Source organism: Malus domestica, chromosome 17, assembly GCF_042453785.1.
Source record: "Malus domestica chromosome 17, GDT2T_hap1".
NCBI classification, from domain to species: domain Eukaryota; kingdom Viridiplantae; phylum Streptophyta; class Magnoliopsida; order Rosales; family Rosaceae; genus Malus; species Malus domestica.
The window spans coordinates 7,270,983-7,294,613 of NC_091677.1; the positions used below are offsets into that span (position 1 = coordinate 7,270,983).

General features: G+C 37.7%; 1 protein-coding gene and 1 long non-coding RNA gene across 2 annotated transcripts; both read right to left on the reverse strand.

Moving 5' to 3' along the window:
* Positions 1-342: 342 nt before the first annotated feature.
* On the reverse strand, positions 343-3,496 carry LOC103432116 (xyloglucan endotransglucosylase protein 6-like). The gene is made up of 4 exons (XM_008370279.4): positions 2,729-3,496; positions 2,186-2,286; positions 1,650-1,843; positions 343-968 (listed from the first exon to the last, which is right to left on the reverse strand). The coding sequence occupies exons 1-4, from the start codon at positions 2,901-2,903 to the stop codon at positions 548-550; spliced, it is 891 nt and encodes a 296-aa protein (XP_008368501.1). The 5' UTR covers positions 2,904-3,496; the 3' UTR covers positions 343-547.
* A 9,137-nt stretch (positions 3,497-12,633) lies between these two features.
* LOC114822647 (uncharacterized) lies at positions 12,634-15,035 on the reverse strand. Its single transcript, XR_003770785.2, has 4 exons — positions 14,804-15,035; positions 14,565-14,720; positions 13,777-13,835; positions 12,634-12,923 (listed from the first exon to the last, which is right to left on the reverse strand). It is a non-coding gene; the product is annotated as an uncharacterized lncRNA (long non-coding RNA).
* Positions 15,036-23,631: the final 8,596 nt, after the last annotated feature.

The following is a 23,631-nucleotide window of genomic DNA, read 5'->3' on the forward strand; positions in this document are numbered from 1 at the left end:
TGAGTGCACGAAATTTTTATAAAAACGACATTGAAGGAGAGTGAATCCAACGTAATAATTTTAGTTGCAAGAGTAAATATTCTTAATAAACCGAGCTACTCCACTACTTTTGCTCTGGTAGTAAGAAGATGAATACTCTTAATAAACCGAGCTATACTCGAGTTGTTTTGAACTTACATCTTAACCCCACACAAAAAAGATAAAAAGTTGGGGTTCACTATTTCTTTCATATGATTGTTTTTCACGTGACCTAATCCACAGTGAAAGCATGCAACCTATACCATAATTGTACAATTTTTGGTAGTAGCAAGTCGGTAAAATTGGACAAAATCCCCCAAAGAGTTTGAAAAAGAGAACTTCATAATTCACATTAAAATTACCATACAACCCGAAAGCTACACGAGCAAAAGAAACAAGAAAAAATAAATTGAACAAAACATGGAGCACATGTCTATATATAGCTTTTTAACCCCCTTCTTGATTTCTTTTATACAATGTTTCTTTCTTTCGCCTTCTCGTTCTCGACTGTTATTGCTCGCACCATCAACTAGTGGCGGTGGTGCACGCACTCGAGTGGAGTCACCGGAAACCTAGCGGAATCGGTGCAGTAGTCATAGACCATGTGGTGAGCCTTAACCCACACGAGCTGGTGGTTCTGGTGGAGATTGAGCTCGGACAAAGTAGGTTCATCCCACCAGTACTTCTGGTCACCACTGCTGCTGCACTTCTTTGCCTTATCTGCGGCTGCAAGAGAAACTGGGCACTCACAGGCATTGATGTCAAAGCCCTTGTAGGTTGCGACGAAGGGTGCATGGGACCAATCTGTCTTGACCCTGCCACCCTGTGTGGCCCAGTCATCTGCATTCCAAATTGAACTGTAGACACCCATGGCTTGGTCCTTGGGGAAGGGCACCCCTTTGTTTTCCATGTTGGTGTGGACTCTAATGGGCGTCTCATCGACTAGGAACCTGACAACAATAAAAACAAACAAAAAATGTCAATAATTGATGAAGAATATAATATAAGCCAATGCCTATTGTCAACCACTTATGCAATCCCACGTATAATTTTGCTTATTGGTCCCTTTTTTTGTTTTAATATAATGGGTTTCTTTTGGGAACGTCAAAGATGAGAACTTTAAGAAGAATATTATAACCGTAACACTAAGTTCTACGCAGCATCGAAGATACACTTGATATTTTATTTTCTTTTTTCTATTGGGATTAAGTAGAACTCTAATTTTATTGTCCCAGTATCCTAAACTAATAAAACAAGCGACCATGCTTGATTGATTAGTGATATCTCAAACTAATTAAATATTATTATATAAGTAAGTTACCGCAAATGACAATGCATAATTAGATTGGAATACCACCTTATTTGGCATCCCGATTGTACATAAGTTACGTCATGCAAAATGCCAATGGCACAAAAACAGCGCAGAAGAATAGTTTTGTCCCTACATGCATCTTGCAAGATTCGTTCCTCTTTTTCATGGCTTGGCTTTTGTTTTTCTTTCCAACTTTTATATAATTTATGCAGAGTGGCCCAGAGACGCGCAGATTTCGTGACACTATCTTTTTGTTTTGCTATGTTTACGATTAATGTCCTGTTTACTAATTCGTAATCGAGAAGTCCAGAACGCTTACACTACTTGGCGCTGATTCCAGAAGATGGAGTAGGAGTGGAATTCCGTGGTGGGATCGAACCAAAGGTTCAACCTTTGCTCTCTGTTTCCCACACCATTGACATATATATTGGTCTGCACTGAATAAGGTTCCCCTGTAGTGTTCCCCAGAAACTCGAAGTCGAACTCATCGTGTAGTGGACCGTCCGATGACATCTAATCAGATAAATGGAATTGAATATCAGTGTCAGAGGCTGATAGATGTTAGCTGGGACCATAAAGATATAAAATTACTGAGCGATCAGAGTATATTATTTGATGGGATTAATTAAATTTATTTAAATTAATTACTAAATATAGATAGAAACAAAAAAATAATGAATGCAAATCAATGGGGAAAAGTACAGAATTTTCACGAGGAAAACAGGGGAAGTGGGTAAGGGCAAATTAATAATTTTTTTTATATAAAAGTGCAGAAATAAATCGAATTAAGAAATAAATATTTTCTAATTATTCCTAAAAAATTAAAAAAAAATAACACTTGGGGTTTTTACTTACATAGAAAGCAGTGACAGTTCCGGCGGAGTCGCCCTCGATGAGCTTAATCTGAATGCTCACTTTTCCAAACAAGTACTTGTTCTTGGATTGAAACCCAGCTCCTGAAATTTCACACCCAGCAATATATTAGACCCAGCAAGATGTCTACGATTTAAACACCATAAAGTTCTTAAATTGAGAACCCAGCACCCTAATTTTAAACCCAGCATGTCATTAGTCAAAGAAATGAAAGGCTTCCAGATGTTCCTACGTCCGGCGTCGCAGACCAATAATACAATGTTACGTGCAAAAATTAAAACGAGGACCATCGTATTATTGATATCGACGCAGGACGCCGCGGTGACTCGAGGGTTGTATGTAAGTCTTTCCGCAGCAAAGAAAGTATTTAACAAGAAAATTAACGATTTCGTTGAGGGTGAGAAAAAACAGAGCTATTTTTCTTGGTGTGAAAAAAAAAATCAGAACGTAATTGCTTCAAGAACTGAAAAGAAAACATTTTTGGGAATTGATTGGTTGTTTTTGTGTGGGAGATTTTTTAAATACCGGAAAAGTTGTCGAGTTTCATGTGAACTTGCTCTCCCTCATAGTTGAAGTGATCGAGAGCCCAGGTTGGCTGGAAAAGCTCTTCAAATTTTGCTGAGCTGACCAAACCCAGCAATGCAAAAATCACAAAAGCACTCAGAGAAAAAGCCATTATTCCAAAAGCTGGAACAGCCATTGAAGCACAAGAAGAAGAGACTGGAACAGAAGAGTGTGAAGAGAGAGAAGAGAGAGAGAGAAGAGAGAGAGTGAAGCCTCTTCTTCACTGAACTGCTCTGAGTCTGTGGAGACACAAACCAAAGACACTGGCTTTTTATAGCCCAATTTTAATTCGGCTTCTTTCAAAAGCCACTTCTCTCAACAGCCACTCACGATCCACGTGACCGGCTCAATCACCACATCAGCCACCACGTAGGATTTCAAATTTCGATAAATGCATGGAGTGGACAGAGCCAAAAGGATTAAAAATGTAGCCGTTACTCTGGTCTGTGTGAGTTCCCCACTTATTAGCTGGCCAACGCTGTGAAGCTGTGGAGGGGCACTAGTGCCTTACAGTGTAGGACATGTCCCTGCCCAAAAGCATGGAACAGGCCAGCTGGTTCACTGACCAGGCCAGCTGGTTCACTGACCAGGCCAGCTGTGAGTGAAGCATCTCTTTGGTGGTATTGGAAGAAAAGCTGGGGAAAGGGGAATTGGGGGAAAATTTTGGGGGGAAAATTATGGGAATGGTTTTTTCTTCATTTTAACTTGGTTTTTTCTTTTGAAAACATTAAAGAGATTTTTTCAAAAGTAAAACTCTATATAGTTTTTTTTTTTTATACTTTTAATATAATATTTTATAATAGAGTAATGTTAAGAGATTAAATTTAAAAATTAAATTTGTAAACTAAATGATATGTCACCAATAAGAATAAACTTGTTTATCAACATTTAAGTAATTATTCAATCATTAACTTTAATGTTCTTAATTTTTCAAAAAATAAAATTTTAATTTAATCTCCTTAGTATTACTCTTTTATAATATTAACATTGAATTTAATGTTAAATAGTAAGATCGGTGTGAGAGAATCTCACTAACATTTCTGTTTTGTTTTTTATTTGTGTAATGACAATGCCAGCTCAGTAGAATCGCACTATACCATTCGCTATGATGGCAACAAAACCTTTGTCTTTTTTTCAGTCATTGAGATGCGTGCCCTTTTGTGAAGACTTTGTCTTATATTTTTATAAAAAATTTACTGAGGATTTAGTGTGTACGGAGGAATTTCTTTGAATTATTACAGGACGATAATTTTGTACTCAACAAAATAACACGGCTTGAATATACGCACAATATTTAGTACTTAGATGTCTGATAGTATTTAGTACTTTTTTAAGTATTATAACAAAATTCTCGAACTGATATAAAATGAGCGAGTGTAGATTGATTGTTACTTGGCATAAATGTGGATGTAACACAAATTGTTCTCAAACCATATGCACATCCAACAAATACATGAACAACTTACGTTGAGTACGTGATTACTTAATTTAGATTGACCATTGTTTGAAATGAATATAAGTGTAATACGAATGGCTCACAATGTATTGTGCATCAATCACAATAAGATACAGTTATTAAACAGCTTGAGCTAGTATTAAGTTTTTTGTCGTGATTACTTAAATAGTAAAAATTATATTTAACATGGCATGAACATTATCACATCCAACTAACACGAATACCGGCTTGATTTCTGAAGTTTTTTTTTTGTTTTGAAAACACTTGATTTCTGAAGTTTGTAAAGATGATGAGAGTGAAGGACGATGGGGGTCCAAAGATTGGTAAATATTTTGCAAGGACTGTGACAATGATGGTTATAGATATTTTTATGAAACTTCGATCTAAATTGTTTTACTACACTATTTTCCCAAACAGAAAAAAAAAAGTTGCACTAACACGCGGATTAGTAATAATACAAAATCATTTAATAATGACCGAAAAGTTCAGATTAGTCAAGAGAAGAAGCTGTCCAGCACTTATGTGTATAGAGAGGTGAGTTTTACGTGTTATTTTTAGTTATTAAATTGAATAAATCAAATGAAATTAAAGAATTTAATTAAACATGAATGTTTAGGATGCTAAAAAACTGTATAATATATCTAATCTACTATTTTAGCCACTCAGTACTATGATCTGGTAGTATTTCTCTTAACTTGTAAATGAGAGATCTTAGGTTCAATCTCGTGGATAGCTAATTCACTTAGGTTGTTCATTTTGTAGTTTAACCGAACTCTTTCCTTTTCTTTAATAAAAAATATATTATTGTACTAAAAAAATGAGAAAGTATTATTGTCATTCCAAAAATCTCATTCTACACTTCTCATAAATGTATATTTCTTTCTTAATATAGAAAGTTTGGAATGTAAAATGAGATTTTTGAAATATTAATATCAATTCCTAAAAAATTTACTATTTTAATTATTGTGTATGGTAAAATCAACCCCTTACAATAGAAAAGTGTAATATACACACAAATATCTGCAATGTGCTTTTATTGGTCTACAGCCTTAAGGAAAGCTTCTGATGTAATCATCCAATTGCACAGATCCACATGGCAAGAGATATTTGTGGACATTTATTGTGGGACCTAGCCGTGGAAAATTTGGCAGGCCTGCTAGCCTGCAGAGTTCAATTGGATTTATTATTTAGTACGATTTTTCCTTGAAATTATATGAAATATCTTTGATGTTTTTTCTGGTGACGAAAAACATAATTGCTAAATGTTCTCTCTTTTTATTTTGCCAAAAAATGTCATATTTTATTGTAATTACGAGTTGCCAAAAAAATTAAGGGAAAAGTGATCAATTTTATTGAATTGAGACGATAACTAAAAGTAAATTACAAATCAAATTCTTAAATTTCAAATGACCAATAACAATTTACGTTATATTATACAAAAATATAGCCTCCTCGTAAATGTAATGCAATTTTTTTTTCTTTCTATAGTGTCTTTCTTAATATCTATAAACTAGTGTTGTTTGTTTTTTAGTACTACAATTTAGTGATATTCATGTTCATTTGTAAGTGAGATGTCTTATGTTTGATTATTGTCAAAAACAAATTTGAACAAACAATATTATCTACATTAGGAGGGTGAAGAGTGGGTTAAGCCTCACAATGAGTTAGCAATTACCTTTGGTAAGAATCAAACATAAGACATCTTACTTACAAACGAAGAAGAATACCACTAGATCGTGATACTAAGTGGCAACAACTAGTGTTGTTAATGCTTAAAATAAAGAAAAGATGAACCTATTTATCTGTTATAACAAAAGTTTAGAGGAAAGTTAATACACAAAATTGTCAACAGTAATGAAGGAAAGTACAGAGAGAAAATGTAGAGAGAGGAAGTAGAGAGAGAGTCAAGGAATTGTTATGTATATTCCAAGATATCAATCTCAATCTGTTTACATCCCTTACTTATATATAAATACAACCACCTTATAACTAACTCCATATTCTCTACTCTACTAATGACAGCTGGCACTAACCTAAGTCATTCCCTAACATTCCTCCTCAATCTTATGAAGGGAAGAACCCAACATAAGATTGGAACAATGAACCTGAAATTGAGAGGAACATAAACCTTTGGTGAGCACATCAGCACACTGTTCCGTGGTAGAGACAAACTGAAGCATGATTGTCCCTTGTTGAACTCGTTCACGAACAAAATGGCAATCTATCTCGATGTGTTTGGCTTTGGAATGAAGGATAGGATTAGTAGCCAATGCCATAGCAGAAAGATTATCACAATGAAGAAGAGGTACAGATTGACATGAAACATGCAAATCGAGTAACAGCTGTTGAATCCATACTATTTCAGCAGTAGTGGTGGCCATAGCACGATATTCGGCTTCAGTAGACGAGCGACTCACTGTATGTTGTTTCTTGGAACTCCAAGAAATAGGATTAGAACCCAAAAACACAACAAAACCAGTGGTGGATCGTCGGTCATTGGGGTCTCCAGCCCAATCAGCGTCAGTATATGCTTTAATGTCAAGAGAACCATGTGTAAAATGGATACCAAGATGCATAGTGCCACGAAGATATCGTAAGATCCGTTTAACAGCAATGAAATGATCTTCAAGAGGAGCATGCATAAACTGACAAACCTGATTCACGGAATATGCTATGTCAGGTTGAGTAAAGGTTAGATATTGAAGAGCCCCAACGATACTCCGATATTTGAAAGGATCTGAGAATGAGGGACTGCCATGAGTCAACAGCTTGTGATTAGGATGGCATGGAGTAAGGCACGGCTTGCAATGGAACATGTCTGCCTTGTGTAACAAATCCATGATATACTTGGATTGATGAACAAAAATACCACTGGAACGATACTCAATCTGTAAACCAAGAAAATAATGCAGAAGACCAAGATCCTTCATATCAAACTCGGCAGTCAACTGTTGTATCACACTTTGAACCCCAGCAACACTATTGCCTGTAAGAATAATGTCGTCCACATACAACAAAAGAACAACAATAGTTTGATTCTCATACTTGACAAACAAGGATGGATCAGCATAAGAGGATTTGAAGCCCAAAGTGAGAAGAAATTTGGTAAAACGCTCATTCCAGGCTCGGGGAGCCTGCTTCAACCCATATAGAGATCTTTGGAGTTTACAAACATGTGTGGGATGAAGAGGATCTACAAAACCCTGAGGTTGAGCCATATAGACTTCCTCGTCAAGAAAGCCATGTAAAAAAGCATTTTTTACATCCAATTGTTTGAGTTTCCAGCCATTAGAAGCAGCTAAAGAAAGGAGAAGTCTCACTGTGGTAGGTTTAACCACATGACTAAAAGTCTCATAATAATCTAACCCAGCTTCTTGTGAAAATCCCTTAGCCACTAACCTGACTTTGTACCGAGCAACAGTACCATCAAGATGTTTTTTTATCTTATAAATCCATTTACACCCAACCAAGTTCTTATCGGGAGGAAGGGGAACCAAGGTCCAAGTTTTCTGCTGAAGAAGAGCATCCATTTCTTCTTGCATTGCTCATCGCCACTCGGACAATTTACATGCTGCAGAGTAGGACTGAGGTTCTTGAGCACCAGATTGAATGTCAACAGAAAAGGCCTGCTTTTTCTTAAAAATGCCCGACTTGGATCGAGTCTGCATAGGATGAGAGTTAACAGCAGCAACAGAAACTTGTTGCAACTCAGAAACTTGAGACATATGAGTATCAGGATGTAACTCAGACATGACGGGACCAGAAATAGCTGCACTAGACATGTGATCCATGGAAATATCCCCTGGTAGTGAGGGAATGGTACCAGAAGAAACAAACTCACTTGGTGCTGAAGAACATACTGGAGGACTATGCTGAAAACTTGAATCCCTGGGGAACACTTGTGGAAATGGTTTAGATGCTAAAGGATGATGATGAAAAGTATTGGAGGGGACGGTGGAAGATATGGAAGCCACCTTGGAACCAGAGTCAAAAGGACCAGCCATATGAGTCGCAGGAAAATAACTTTCATCAAAGAGAACATGCCGAGAGACAATTAGTTTATTGTCTTTAGGATTAAAGCAGATAAACCCTTTATACTAAGCAGCATATCCCAAAAATATGCATTCACTGGTCTTTGGTGCAAGCTTATGAGATCTATAAGGCTTCAACGACGGATAACAAGCACAACCAAAAATCTTCAAGTGATCTAATTTGGGTGAAGAATGATATAACATTTCAAAGGGAGATTTCATAGACAAGACCGGTGTAGGCATTCGATTAATAAGATATACTGCTGTGGCACATGCATGGTACCAAAACTGAGGAGGAAGACAAGCGTGTTGAAGAAGAGTGATAGCTGTCTCGGTAATATGCCGATTTTTCCTCTCTACGAGCCCATTCTGTTGAGGAGTGTAAGGGCAAGACTTATGATGCAAAATACCTTTGTCCTTAAGAAAATTCTAAAGATTAATCCCAATATACTCTCCACAACCATCACTTTGCAATATTCTGATATGAACATTAAAGAAATTTTGCACAAAAGCCTGAAATTGGACAAACAGACCAAAAACAGCAGCTTTATTCATGATAGGAAATATCCATGTGTACCTTGTACATTCATCAATAAAGGACACATAATACCGATATCCTTCAATAGACAAACTAGGGGACGGACCCCAAACATCAGTGTGAATGACTTCAAAAGGAACTACAGACTTTGAAGTCAAAGAAGGAAAAGGTAGATTGGCAAATTTGCCTTGTAAACAAGCTTTACAAGTATAGGAAGAATTGAGACACTTAAAAGAAATATCAGCCTTAGAAAGAGCTGCCTTGACTACTGAAGGAGCAGGATGACCCAATCTGCAATGCCAGAGTGCAGAATTTATTCTTTGTCCAATATATGCTGCGGGAGAAACATGAGAAGACTTCATGACTGGTAAAGGATAGACAGCATTGTTACTCAATCCTCGATACAGAACTTCCTGAGTGACCTTGTCCTGTATGCACACAGAAGACTCATCAACAATACACCTACAATTATTATCCTTGCACAGTTGATGCATGGGCAATAAATGTTGTGATAATTGAGGTACATGTAAGACAGATTTAAGACAAAGATTATGAGACTGTAATGGAAGAGTAGAATGTCCAATATGAGCAATATGTAAACCTTCTCCATTAGCACCAGTGACAGTATCAGAGGATGAGTAAGGAGCAGCCATTTGAATGTTAGACAAATCAGAAGTCATGTGATGTGTGGCCCCTGAGTCAAGTAACCAATACTCTTGCTGTGGTGCAGAGGGAGAAGAAGTAGACCGCGTAGTCATAGCAACCGGAGAATGATTTTGAGAGCTCATCATTGCAGGATGAAACGAAGGAGGATGAACCATATGGGCAGGTGGAAATGGTGCAGGAAAAGTAGCCTGTTGAGAGGGTTGAAATTGCTGTGGAGAGAACCCTTGTGATGATGAAGAAAACTGGGGAGGCACCATCGAAGAAAAACCACTATTTCGATCAAAACAAGTTGCAGCAGTATGCCCTTTCCGATTGCAAATTTGACACCCTTTTTGAAAACAATGAAGAACACTATGACCTTTCCTATTACAGATTTGACAAATCTGCAACGGTTGATACACTTGCTCAGTAGGCAGAGGAGAATGGAGAGACTGAAAAGAAGAGCCCTGATGAAAATTATTTGATGAAGACTATTGTGGAAATGAAGCACCAGTTTGTTGAGGTTGCTGAAAATTACTGTAAAATTTCTTGCCTTTCCCCTTTGGTTTGAAGTTATTCCCCCTGAAATTGTTATAAGTCCTTGAACCACCCTGAGATACACAAGCAAGAGGACTATTCATCTGGAACATTTGATTAGGAAATGGCATTTGTTGAAACACTGGGGTTGAAGAGATCGGAAAATGGGAACCATTGAAAAAATGCTGAGATGCATTATGTGCGGACCACCAGATGATCCCCCAGCATCATAGACTGAATTAGAAGCATACATAGCAGACATTATAGGAGCATGTTTAATAACTTCGTCCAAAGTAGCCTCTTCAGCTTTCAATTGAGAGCGCAATTCTTTTAAAGACACAAGATTCTCTCTGCCCTTATAACTGCCTTGATAATATTAAACTCATGTGGAAGACCTTTAAGAGCAACAATTACAATATCCTCATCTGAAATAAACACTCCAACAGCAGCAAGTTGATCCCTACAGTCCTTGATTCGCTGCAGATACAAATCAATAGACTCTGACCCTTTCTTTATGTTCTGCAGATCAATCTTCATTTGAACAATACTGGTTCTAGTTATGTTAGAAAACCGTTCCCTCAGATTATTCCACATTTCCTGTGAACTTTGACAACCAATAACACAGGACAGAGCAGCAGTGGACAATGTAGCAGTGATGAGAGTCATGAGAGCTTTATCATGAATCTTCCATACTTTGTAATCATCAGTAATATGATGTGAATTAGTAACAGTTTCGCCCTCAGAATCAGAATCATGATATTTATCTGGGCAAGGAATGGATCCATCCACAAAACCAAAAATTCCATTTCCCTCTAATAAAAGTCCCATTTGAAAATTCCAGGTAACATAATTGGAATCATCCAATTTGACAGTGACAGTGTTACCAACACTAGGAATCAGCGAAGAAATTGGTGACTGAGTAAGTGCTAATTGAGCAACTGTAACCATGATGAGAACTGTAAAAGATCAACGGATCGTCAAGACTCAGAAAACAACCAAAACACACAATTTGTCAACAGAATTCTCCACAGACGAACAACAATACGTATGCAAGCAAGAGGCACATCAAGAAACCAGATCAAGCAACGCAATAAACTCCAAACGAGATAATATCAAGAAAATCTCGACAATCCAACTGCAGCAACAATCGCAAACGAGCGAGACAAAATGACGATAAAACTACACCACAATGCCTTTAAGAAACACACAACAGCAACAATTAACGAAGGAATTTCAAGAAGAACAATCACTGACCGACAGACGAAAAAGCCCCAAATTTTCTAGGGTTTCAGCCACCGACTGAGATCCTCGACGAAACGAGAACAACTATTACCAAGATGAAAGCACAAACAAGACGAGCGGAAGCACAGAGATCAGGAACCGACGACGGTGTTACCCTTTGCCGGCGAAGATACCATGTCAACAGTAATGAAGGAAAGTACAGAGAGAAAATGTAGAGAGAGGAAGTAGAGAGAGAGTCAAAGAATTGTTATGTATATTCCAAGATATCAATCTCAATCTGTTTACATCCCTTACTTATATATAAATACAATCACCTTATAACTAACTCCATATTCTCTACTCTACTAATGACACCTGGCACTAACCTAAGTCATTCCCTAACAAAAATGTGTGAGAAATTTTTTTATTTTTGTTTTTGAAATAGAAGGAGAGAGGAAGGGAGTGATAGAGAATGTGGAAGTGGGAATTTTATTTTTATTTTTATAATTACAGATATGTTAGGATCACATGTAAGTGAGGCTTTGAAAAAAAAAAAACAGAAAAATTTGGTTATGTGAAATTACATTTATACCCCATATTTTTTATTCATGTTATGTTTATTAAAATGTTAAATTGATAATTTCATATAATTTTTATTGATAATGAATATTTTATTAATTAGTAAAAATTACTGTCGTTCATTAAAATACCTAAAAAAATCGAGCGATATTGTAATTGTTTGGTGGAAATTTTGGTTAACTAAATATTATTAAAGAATGATTGATGACAAGTAGCAATACCCCATGCATATAGATATATGTATTAAATTTGTATTAAATTATAGAAAAATATCTTGTGTGAGTAAGTGCAATGGCATTGGCATTGATGGTTTCTTGCAAACAAGGGCATGGTGGTAACTATGAGGCTTGAGACACATCATACTATAGGGCTATAGGCTCATGACGTAATAGGACTATTATTGGCAAAACAGTTCTACGTACAAATTCACTAGCAACTTTTTTTTTTTTGAATTTTAAAAGAAACGATAAGTTAACTTCATAATAAATTAGTAATAATATAGTTCAAACTTATCTTTAACAAAATCAAACCTAAAATATTTCACTTATAAATGAAGATAAAAATTGTTAAACTATAATACTAAATGACTTCACGATATTGCGGATATTTCAGTTGAATTCACTTGCAACTTGAAAAACCTACCAATTATAATAGACTTTAGCATTTATGCCCCTTCTGAATCGCATCAGAGTTTCTCAGACTATAATTTTGGGTTGCACTCATTTTCTAGATCCCCTTAAATTGAAATGGTGATTCAAGATTCTACCCATTTATAGATTATGGTGTAGCTGGAACCCATTTGGAATTTGATGACGTTTCTATAAAAATTTAAATATTGTGAAGAGGATCCAAAGCAATATGGGAGAAATTTGGACACCATCAGTTGATTTAGCATTATTCGGTTTTTAGTTGGTTGAAGGAAGGCTTAGTTACAATTCACACAAATCTGACATCACTTAGTGACACACCCCGTCCCGAAGGAGGGCATGCTGGCCGTCACGTGAGAGTGACGTAACCATTTACACAGTTCGGAAGCTTTAAAGAATACAATTACTAAGATATAACACCCGAGGGTGAATCCTACTTTTGTGAATTCTGTCAGAACACCGTTGGATTCCTCGTGGCCGCCAAAGCTCTGCTAACTTGAACCTGGAGAGGCGCAAAACAAAATTGAGTGGGTCAGCAAAACAAAGCTTTTCGAAAACCTTTCATTTAAAACATTTCTAACCCCTCGCCGTAAAACCTGTATACTTTCCCAGAAAAATAGTATATAAACGTATATATACATATATCATCAAAACTCCGCTCACCATCTATCAACACAACATCTCAAAAAGAATATGCCATGCCATGCCAAAATATAATATGAATGCATCAATATAAATCAGGTGAAATAATAAATCAACCGGAGACCTTATAGTGGTCCTGTACGGTTGATTCAATAGCTCAATATCCCATCCAGCCGAAGTCACCAACTGTGACATGTACGGCCCTGCCGGAGTCACCAACTGTGACCTGTACGGCACTACACTGCACATAAGTCGGAACTACCTATAGTAGTCTGTACGACTAAGATGGTGAAATAATACGCTCTAGTGCTTCTCTCATCAATCATCTGTGCACATAATCTAAGGTCACCTACCAGTCGGAACCCCTCTAATGGTCTGTACGACTGGCATGTCGAAACCACCTCTAGTGGTCTGTACGACATCCACCTACTTGGATCCAAGGCGAGCGTGTGGTGTGGTGAATAATATAAGCACTAACACCTAAGGTGCAGGTTATGAGCTTCCAATGCAATTCACATAAAATAAATCGTATGAATAATGTAAAAACTCACATGTGCGTCCACAGCGTCAATTCACATATATATGCATCAATTATCAATTCAAATATCTCATCAATTGCATGCATGGCATTTTAAAACATATTTTCATATAAATGCATTTTATGGGAAAAACAGTAGTATATAGGTAATACGAAAACAAAACTGCCCACTCACCTGGAATTCGCCCTACAACTCCCTAGCACAACACATCAAGGCGTCATGACGATCGGCGCCTAGAACAATAATCAAATCCAACCTCAGAATTCATATCAATAGAATATAACTTATATAAAACACGTCACTACGCAGTTCGATCCGGAAGATCTGCAACTCAGATTTCCAATCCATAACTTCTAGAGGTCCACAATATATCCCTAGAACAACTTCCTAAAATTTCCTTACCATCCAACGGTCGGATCTCCGTCAATTATCAAAACCAAGTGACGGTTAACATTCTATATTATGGACTTACAACTCCAATTCCGGAAGATCCGTAAATCGGATTCCCAATCCGTAAGTTCCTATAATCCTCAATTATTATGTATTACGACGCATCAAAGTTTGGTGACGATCCAACGGTCGGATCGTCAATTCACATTTTCACCTATATGCGAAATAACTATAAAACGTTATTTAAAGCACTTAACCAACAATTCTTAATAACTGCTCATACGGTGCTCAAATTGGGTATATGAATATACCACAGTGACCTACTCGACGTCACGAACATCGAGGAAATTTTAAAATAATTTTTTAGCGTCGCACGCGCCCCCACGCGCCGTGGATGGCACGGACCTACGCGCGCCCACGCGCATCACCTTCAACCTCGCGAAGCCGGAACAGTGCCACCGGCGCCGGAAACTGGGTAAACCTGCAACTCGGGTTTTCTCGGCCATTTCTTTACCATTTTGACCCAAATTTCTTCCTACATGCTCTAAATCAAGAGAGGAAGAAGTCCATACCTTAAAAAAACCTTTAAAAACGTCTGAATCTTGACGGAGCAATTTCCCAAAAACCGGTCACCTTGGGACTTCGTGATCCTGACGTCCAAATCGACGCAACGAAGCACTCCGAGCTTCGTGGGAACCTCCTAGAGCTTGCTGTGAGCTTGGATCGTCCTAAAAACCAACCAATAAAAAGTTCGTGAACAGTGCTTAATTCGGTGCTCGTGATTTCGACATGATATCAAACGAGTTCTTACCTGAAATGGGTATGGATGTGCTCGTAGGGTCCTCACGAACACAATGGTGACTTTATAATCCTCGATCTGCGAAGTTTGCAAGGGTTTTGTTCTTTGTCCATACGGTTCGAAGGAGAAAGAGAAACCGAGAGGGAGGAGAGAGAGAGTTCTATGAGAGAGAGAGGGTACGGGGAGTGAGAGAGAAATGATAGGGTTGTGTGGTCCAAAATTGTACACCCAATCAAAACCAATTATCTCCTCACTTGCAAATGGTTCCAAATTAATAGGAACTTACCTATTTGGTCCACTTCCATAATTTTAACCACACACACTTACCACGAAAAATCCAACGTCCAAGGGCAACATCGTCTTTTCACGCCATCCGTAATTTATTTCTGGGACGGGCTGTCACACTTAGGGTTTGAAGTGAGTTTGATACAATATAACTTATGATTCGTCCTAGTTTATTGTGGGTATATATGTTAATGATATGCTTTAAAATATGTACAAAGGGCACGACTGATATCATTTATGAAATGACTAACAATGTTTTATATGACTACTAGATGTTTATGATTGTTTGAAAAAAGGTTGGAAGTGCTTATAGGAAGCACTTGTTATGTTTCTTTATCAAAAGCACTCACACTTAGATTTTTAGTGTTAATTTTAACTGTTTTCTACATTATCAATGTCATACTCTAAATAGTATATGGTTTAACATAAGTGGTTCAATCAGTTGAATAAAACTGTGGTAATCTCATAATATTCAAAATTTGAAACAGTTGTACGAAGATTATAATAATTTAAAATGAAGAATATGAAATATTCAAATCACGTGTCAAATTAAAAATAGACAAGGATTATGTGAAGGCAGAGGCAACAAGATGAAGAGTGCATGCATTTTGACGTTAATATGTCTTTTCGATCATGAAGCTTTCAATCCTCACACGAAAAATGCTAACGAGGACTTTCAAAAATAAAATATTTTATCAACTCTTTATCTTTTTTTATTTTTGAAACAATATTTTATAGTATTAATATAAGAATTAATTTTAAAGCATAAGGTGATAGAAAGTAAAAGAAGAATTTAATTTTTGCGAGAGTCATTTAGCATTTGTCATCCTCACGCGCCTTCACAACCCTCACTCATTTTTCAAATCCCTATTATTATACTATATTAATCACAATAAAATTATTAATGTCCACTTCCAGTTGTAAGCCTTACGTGTCTTTATGATTTGTGGTAATTTGTTGCTTCTCTCGGTCTGGATTTTTAAGAATACTTAAATAAAGCGAGTTTATTATCATTGTGACGCTTTTATGAAATAATATATTGATATGTGAAGAAAAACTTGCATGTAACAATGCATTAGCTACTAGATTTAAACTTAGCCATCACCTGACGATAAACCTCTCTTAGTCTAAGTTTTCACAAGAGCAATTTATATGAAACAAACTTGTCGTCATTATAACTTTCCTGGCTAATAACGCATTTTTTATAGAAAAAAATAGTACATATTTGTGACGACCCGTCCCAAATTATTATATATTTTCTCTCCCCGAGTATGTAAGATGACGATTATGCCCTCGGTGGCTTGGTGACATGGATGTACATATGTAGTTTTAAATTATTTCCTTGCTGTTGTTATTAAATTGTACTCGACGTCACGAGCGTGTTGACGCGAATTAGGACTGAATTGGATTCGTAAGGAAAAAGTTACGATTATTAGAAGAGCATAATCGGGCCAAAGTAACAACCAATGACCTTAACTCCTACTTTCTTGGGTCCAATTAATGGTTGGGCTTTTATTTGTTTTAGGACCAATTACAAAACCCATTCTTTTCCTTTGTCCAATCCGGAGGAACACTCACATATTAAAACCTCTCACTCTCTCCTTGCTAACCAATCACAAACATGCACACACATATAACCTTACCTTCTCTCTCCTCTCTTCTTGATTTTTCTCTTGTCCGTACAACCGAGAGACCATCACCTACAATCTTAACCAAATTGACACAGATCGAGTTATTGAAGTCCACCATCGTATTTCTCATGACCTCATGAGTTGAGTGATACCTTTTGGCCATTGAGCGAATCACGGGAACCCGAGAACTCAAGAACTCTGGCGAGGTGTTTGTTGCTCCGTTATGATTGAGGCATTTTTCCAAGGTTTTAAGGCTTGGGGAGGTTCCTAAACAACTCCATAGGAACCTTAGAGTGGATTTGGGACAAAGTTGACGTCGGAATAGGTGGTTTCGAAGAGTTCAAGTTTGACCGGATTTTTCCAGGCTTTATTCCGATCACTTTTCGTTGATTTTTGGACCTCTAATAGGTACGATTGTCTTCTATTCCTCAAGAGCTTCAAATCCATATAAAATTCATGAATTTTGGTTGAAAAATGAGTTAGATATAAAAGTTTAAAATTTTTCTAGAAACCGAAGAATACAGACGACGACCGGCGGCGGATTCTGGCGAGTCATAGGAGAAGAAGAGGAATATTCCATCAACTTTGACGAAATATATTGACGGCGTCAGGTAACTCCGTTAGGATTTTAATAGAAAATTATACTATTTTAACAGAATATTCCCTAACGCCGTTAGGGATTCCGTCAGTGTGCCAGACATGTGCCCACACGTGCCATGCCTTAGCTGGAGCGTGTGGTGTCCAAAAATTATTCTAAAAATATGGGGGTGTTCGTGTTGTTGAGTAGATCACGTTGGTATGTTCAAACACCCCATTTGAGCAATGTTTGAGAAGTTATTCATAAGGTTTGTGTATGTGCTTTAAAATTAATGTAAAATTAGTTATTTCGCATATAGGTGAGACGTACCCTGATGACGAGCGTGGACAAGTGAGGCTAGGGGGCTACGATCCTACTACTTATTAGTGAGTGGGCATTTTCTTTATCTATATATATATATATATATATATATATATATATATATATATCATATGGTTTCCAGAACGTTTTCTTAAATGGTTTATGCTTTGAATGCCATGTCGTAATGAGTTGCACTTTGAGTATTGCACTGTTATACTTGAATTATATTGTGTGACGCTGTGAACACTCAGGTAAGCTTTAGGTGAGTATGATGTGATTGAATGGGTTGTGTTGCATTAGTATGCATATATTTATTTAGATCTCACCAAGGCTGCACCTGGTATTAGTGCTCCCGCCCGGGGATTAAGGCCAGCCTTCACGTGATCATTCACCTCCAACACCGCACACTCACCTTGGATCCAAGTCTGGTGCCAGCCTGTTGTATAAACCACAATAGATGGTTCTGACTCGTAGGTGACCCATGATTTATCGCATAGCCTTCACATGATCGTAGCACTTGAGCATACATATTTATACCTAGCCTGTCGTACATGTCACATCAGGTGACTCCAACTCGTGTGCTAGCTTAGGTTGATAAGTTATAGTCTAATCATACAGGTCACATTAGGTGACTCCCACTGGCATGTTATTTTACATTGATTCTACACCTGGCTTACATGATTTAAACGTTATGAGTCATGGCATATTTTGGGTTTCATTGCCCTTGTGCGTTGTTTTATATATATATGTAGTACTATTTTCTGGAAACTATACGGGTTTTACAGTGAGGGGTTACTATGTTCATAAAGGATAAATGTGTTTTCAAACACTTTGTTTTTTTTGCCCACTCACCCTTTTGTTTTTCGCCCCTCCAGGTTCTAGGTAGCTGATCATCTTTGGTGGCTCACGAGGACTATCCGACGATTTTGACATATCCATAAATGAGTAGGGATCTTCTCTCTATTTGTATAATTAGTACTTGTTTAGTTTGACTGCACTTATGATACCTATGCTCTGAAACGTTTGTAGCTTGATTGAGTTACTTCCACACATTTAGTATTATCTTTAGTATAGCTAAGTCTTAGTTGGTTTTTATTTATTCGCATTTCTTATTATCGTATTGTTGACCCTAAAAACTACCAAGCCTACGTGGCGCGCAGACCGGGTAATCTATGAGCTAACTACGTCTTTCGGTTGTGTGCGGGGCGTGCCAACTCGTCGGCCGAGCTCGGTCGAGGAGTAAAATTTGTTGATGTTGCGTTGGGTCGCGCTACTGACTTCTGCGTCTTGCGATTGCGGCCGAGAAAGGAACACGTCTCGGCCTCTTGGATTCTCGAGCCTGAAGACAAGACTACTATTCTTACGAAGTTCACGAATCGAATTCGGCTTTCAATGTGCCGAATGTAATAACTGTAACACCTCACTTTGCCGAGAAGGCTGATGAGATGACCTCGACCAATAAGGATTCAGAAATCCTTCTCGATCGAGACTTGGATAGGTAATCAACCGTCCTCACCATAGTGTTGTTGATGCCAACGGAAGATGCTGCGAGATTGGCTGATTCTACGACGACAGAGCTATCTATGCCGACTTAAGATATCACCAGTTGCTTTCATAATGCTGTTGATGCCAATGGAAGATGTGTCAGCGAAAAAAGAAAATAAAAATCTCAAAGTTGTTGAGAGAATTTGCGCAGGGCAGTTGTGTGTTGAATTGGAGGTCATTTTCTCGTTGCCATTGCCTCTATATTTATAGGACTGAGGTACTTGCTTGGCACGGCTTAATACTTAAGTAGAGTTCATCTGCAACTCAAACTAGTACAGCTGATCCGTGCCATAGACTAAGGCCTATCCCATTTTTAGGCTTGATATCACGTCACCACAAATAAACAAGTTTATCTCCATAAAATAAACAAGTTTATATCCATGCAATCACTTCACCAATTAAATCCATCATGTATGTTTCCCCCATGAAGACCACATGCCTGCATGACAATTCCTTCATCAGCTTAAACTCTGAAAAGCAATTGATGAAATTCACCACCATATCCCAAGACAAAGCCACGTGCTTCAACCTTGTCCATAAATTCAAAGTCCATTCGAATTGTACCACCCACATCCATATTAAGAATATAACTTAGGCTTTGAGAATAATTTGCCACGCAGGAGATTGCATGCACTTGATCTCATGAATATTAAATTCATTTTTAATTATCACCATATAGATAATAACCTGTTCAGACTTCAATCCCATTAGTAGCTCCCAAGTGACGTCATAATATCATCATGTTCTGCATACTTCATTATCTGAAGCTGTGTGTATTTATCTCAAATAAGAAAAGTGTCAAGATAATTCATTATTAAAGATAATTATTATGATTAAAAATCATAATATTATCCTAACAACAAAATTATCCTAACTTTTCTATCTGACGGTGTGGAGCTATGCTTACTCAACGGCCTTGATTACTTGGGCCGATGATGTAAAATCGGGTCCAAACATTGCCCCCTAGTTTCCTTGAGCTTTGGCTCGTAAGCCGAATGGTTAAGGAAATTAACTGGTTCATAGCCAACAACATCTCGTCGTATTGCCGAAACAAATTTTGTTCCTCGGCCTCAAAATCACCTCAGTTCTACCAATGTTGTGATCTTCCTCTGTAGAGAGTAGAAAATGAGAGAGCTGCCGCAACTCTCGACTGCCGAGGTCGAGAAAAAACCGTACCTAGAGCTCGGCCCAAGCTTGGCCTGTCATTCAACCATCCACTCCTACATATATATGTCACCAAGGCCATAAACCGGTCAAAAAACTGAGGTCAAGCGGAAAGTGGGGCCGAGACCGAGAAGAACTGCGGTCGAGATCAATACAAAATGGTCGTGGGAATTCGACCTGCCTGTATATATATATATATATATATATATAAACCCATGTCTTGTATCCGTCTTGCATGTCTCTGTCTTGGCCTCTCATAATTTCCTTTTGCTGATGGGCCATTCTGACACACCGAATGGCCCTTTATAAACCTCATTGTGGGGTCCCAGCCTGATTCTTCTCAACTGCCTGTCATTAATAATGCAGCCCTTTATATATATATATATATATATATATATATATATATATATATATATATATATATATATATATATATATATATATATATATATAAAAGTAGCCTGATGACCTGTGATCTGTCAGCCATGCAGTTGGCATATTGTATATATATACACGGTTTCACTCATTCATGGTGGTAGCACCCTGAAGCAAGCTATATATATATAACCACAACCATAAACTCAAATACTGGCTTATTGGCTGTAATGATGATGTCTGCCATGCAATGTCTCTTCGACTTCGGCCTAAAGGTTGGCCGAGCGCAAGCCTAGCACCAATGTTCATATTCGGCCTCGGCTTAGACGGCCGAAATGCTTTTTTTTTTTTTTTTTAAATTTTTTTTTTCAGTCAGTGCATAAAAAATCATTCCTACTTTTCTCTCTTCTGCACCGAGTATCAAATTTCACGAAGCAGTCTCTTTATATATGCTCGTCCTCGGCGAGAAAAAAAAAAAATTTTAAACCGCCGATTATATTTGTGTTGCCCCCTTATTTTCTTATGCATCGGCCTAAAAAGCCAAATGGTTAAGAAAATAAGTTATTTATTTAACAAAAGAAAACAAAAGTGGCCGAACTATAAAGTGGAGGGGGCCAACGATGTTTTATTCCGAGCCGAGATCTTGTGATAACAAAATTTCCAAATTGATTTTGCCCTAGGCCGAATAAAGAATTTTCTCCAAATATTTTTGACTTGGCGAAATATTTTTCATCGACTATCGAATGTGTTGAACAATTATGATGCCCCCCAGGCATAATAATTTGGTCAATTTGCTTTTAACTCAAATAACTTAGCCGAATGAGATTTCTCCATATCGGCTTTATCCCCAATAATCATATCGAGTAGCGTAGTTTGTTCGGCTAGGCCTATGTCTCCAATTACCATATCAATGGATGTGGTTTTATGGTCAGAAGTCGTGTATTGGTCTTGTTCGTCATTGGAGCACTCGTCTGACGAATCATTTTCTGAGTCAATTTGTGACTCAGAAATTTGAACATTTTCTTCTAGGCCTACCACACTTTCAGTCTCGACCAAAAAAATAGGTGGCCTTTGTTCTTCAGCCAAATTAACAATTTTCTTAGGCCGAATATTGGTTGTGGCCGGAGCGGAAATTTGCCCCCCGCCTCTTGCCTTTCAGAAATTCTTCCCAAACTCTCGAGGAGTTGTTTTTGCTTCTTTAATAGGAGATGACACTCTTCCCATGAAGCCTGATCGAGATAGATCATGTGAACTTCGTAGTTTTAGCACTGGGTCCTACTGGGCGTGCCAAAATGTTGACCCTAAAAACTACCAAGCCTACGTCGCGCGCAGGCCGAGTAATCTATGAGCTAACTACGTCATTCGGTTGTGTGCAGGGCGTGCCAACTCGTCGGCCGAGCTCGGCCAAGGAGTAAAATTTGTTGATGTTGCGTTGGGTCGCGCTACTGACTTCTGCGTCTTGCGATTGCGGCCGAGAAAGGAACACGTCTCAGCCTCTTGGATTCTCGAGCCTGAAGACAAGGCTACTATTCTTACGAAGTTCACGAATCGAATTCTGCTTTTAATTATTGCTTGGCATGGCTTAATAATTAAGTAGAGTTCATCTACAACTCAAACTAGTACAGCTGATCCGTGCCATAGACTAAGGCCTATCCCCTTTTTAGGCTTGATATCACGTCACCACAAATAAACAAGTTTATCTCCATAAAATAAACAAGTTTATATCCATGCAATCACTTCACCAATCAAATCCATCATGTATGTTTCCCCCATGAAGACCACATGCCTGCATGACAATTCCTTCATCAGCTTAAACTCTGAAAAGCAATTGATGAAATTCACCATCATATCCCAAGACAAAGCCACGTGCTTCAACCTTGTCCATAAATTCAAAGTCCATTCGAATTGTACCACCCACATCCATATTAAGAATAGAACTTAGGCTTTGAGGATAATTTGACACGCAGGAGATTGCATGCACTTGATCTCATGAATATTAAATTCATTTTTAATTATCACCATATAGATAATAACCTGTTCAGACTTCAATCCCATTAGTAGCTCCCAAGTGACGTCATAATATCATCATGTTCTGCATACTTCATTATCTAAAGATGTGTGTATTTATCTCAAATAAGAAAAGTGTCAAGATAATTCATTATTAAAGATAATTATTATGATTAAAAATCATAATATTATCCTAACAACAAAATTATCCTAACTTTTCTATCTGACGGTATGGAGGTATGCTTACTCAACGGCCTTGATTACTTGGGCCGATGATGTAAAATCGGGTCCAAACACGTATACACTTCTGTTACGCACTTGGCTACGTCACCCTCAAGTGACGGCCATCACGTCTCGACTTCGGTCGGGGTGTGTCACATTACTCTACACTATTAAACTTAAACTTTGCGTGAAATGATCTCGTTTCGTGTAAGTCTCTTTTAATTTCCACATGAACGACGGAAGAGCCGCACGGTGTTCGCACGTGAAATGTGTTTGAAAAATGGAGGTGATTTTTGATTGGACAGAGGCGATGGGTGTTTTATCATCGTAAATCTGTGTTGAAAAGAAAAGAGCTAAAAGGAAAAGGCCAAATCCCACAGAGTCACGCGTGATGTTTTATACAAAACGTACAGAGTGTGTTTTTTTTTTTTTTTGGTAAAACCTTTACGAAGAAAGGAGGTAATTTTATTTCAAACACTAGATTACAAACAGAGGCCCACATACAAAATAGTATTAGAAACACAACTGGACCTCCAACTAACCCAACAAAGCTAAAAAAGAGCCCAACACTATGGACAAAACAAAAGAAGTTTCTCTACCCCAGCATCCATCGCCGTAAAAGTTTTTCTGATCAACCCAGAACAAATCCTCCAGCCAATGCCAAATCCAATCAAGCAGCTCTGCAGAACCCAGCCACGAAAGCCATCTTGATC

What these genes read in the sequence shown, in the direction of transcription:
- LOC103432116 (XM_008370279.4), bottom strand. Translation starts at nt 2,903, where the DNA reads ATGGCTGTTCCAGCTTTTGGAATAATGGCTTTTTCTCTGAGTGCTTTT. An exon ending in GAAACTCGACAACTTTTCCG is followed by an intron (nt 2,287 to 2,728) that starts GTATTTAAAAAA and finishes GTGAAATTTCAG; the next exon opens with GAGCTGGGTTTCAATCCAAG. An exon ending in TGGAATCAGCGCCAAGTAGT is followed by an intron (nt 969 to 1,649) that starts GTAAGCGTTCTG and finishes TATTGTTGTCAG; the next exon opens with GTTCCTAGTCGATGAGACGC.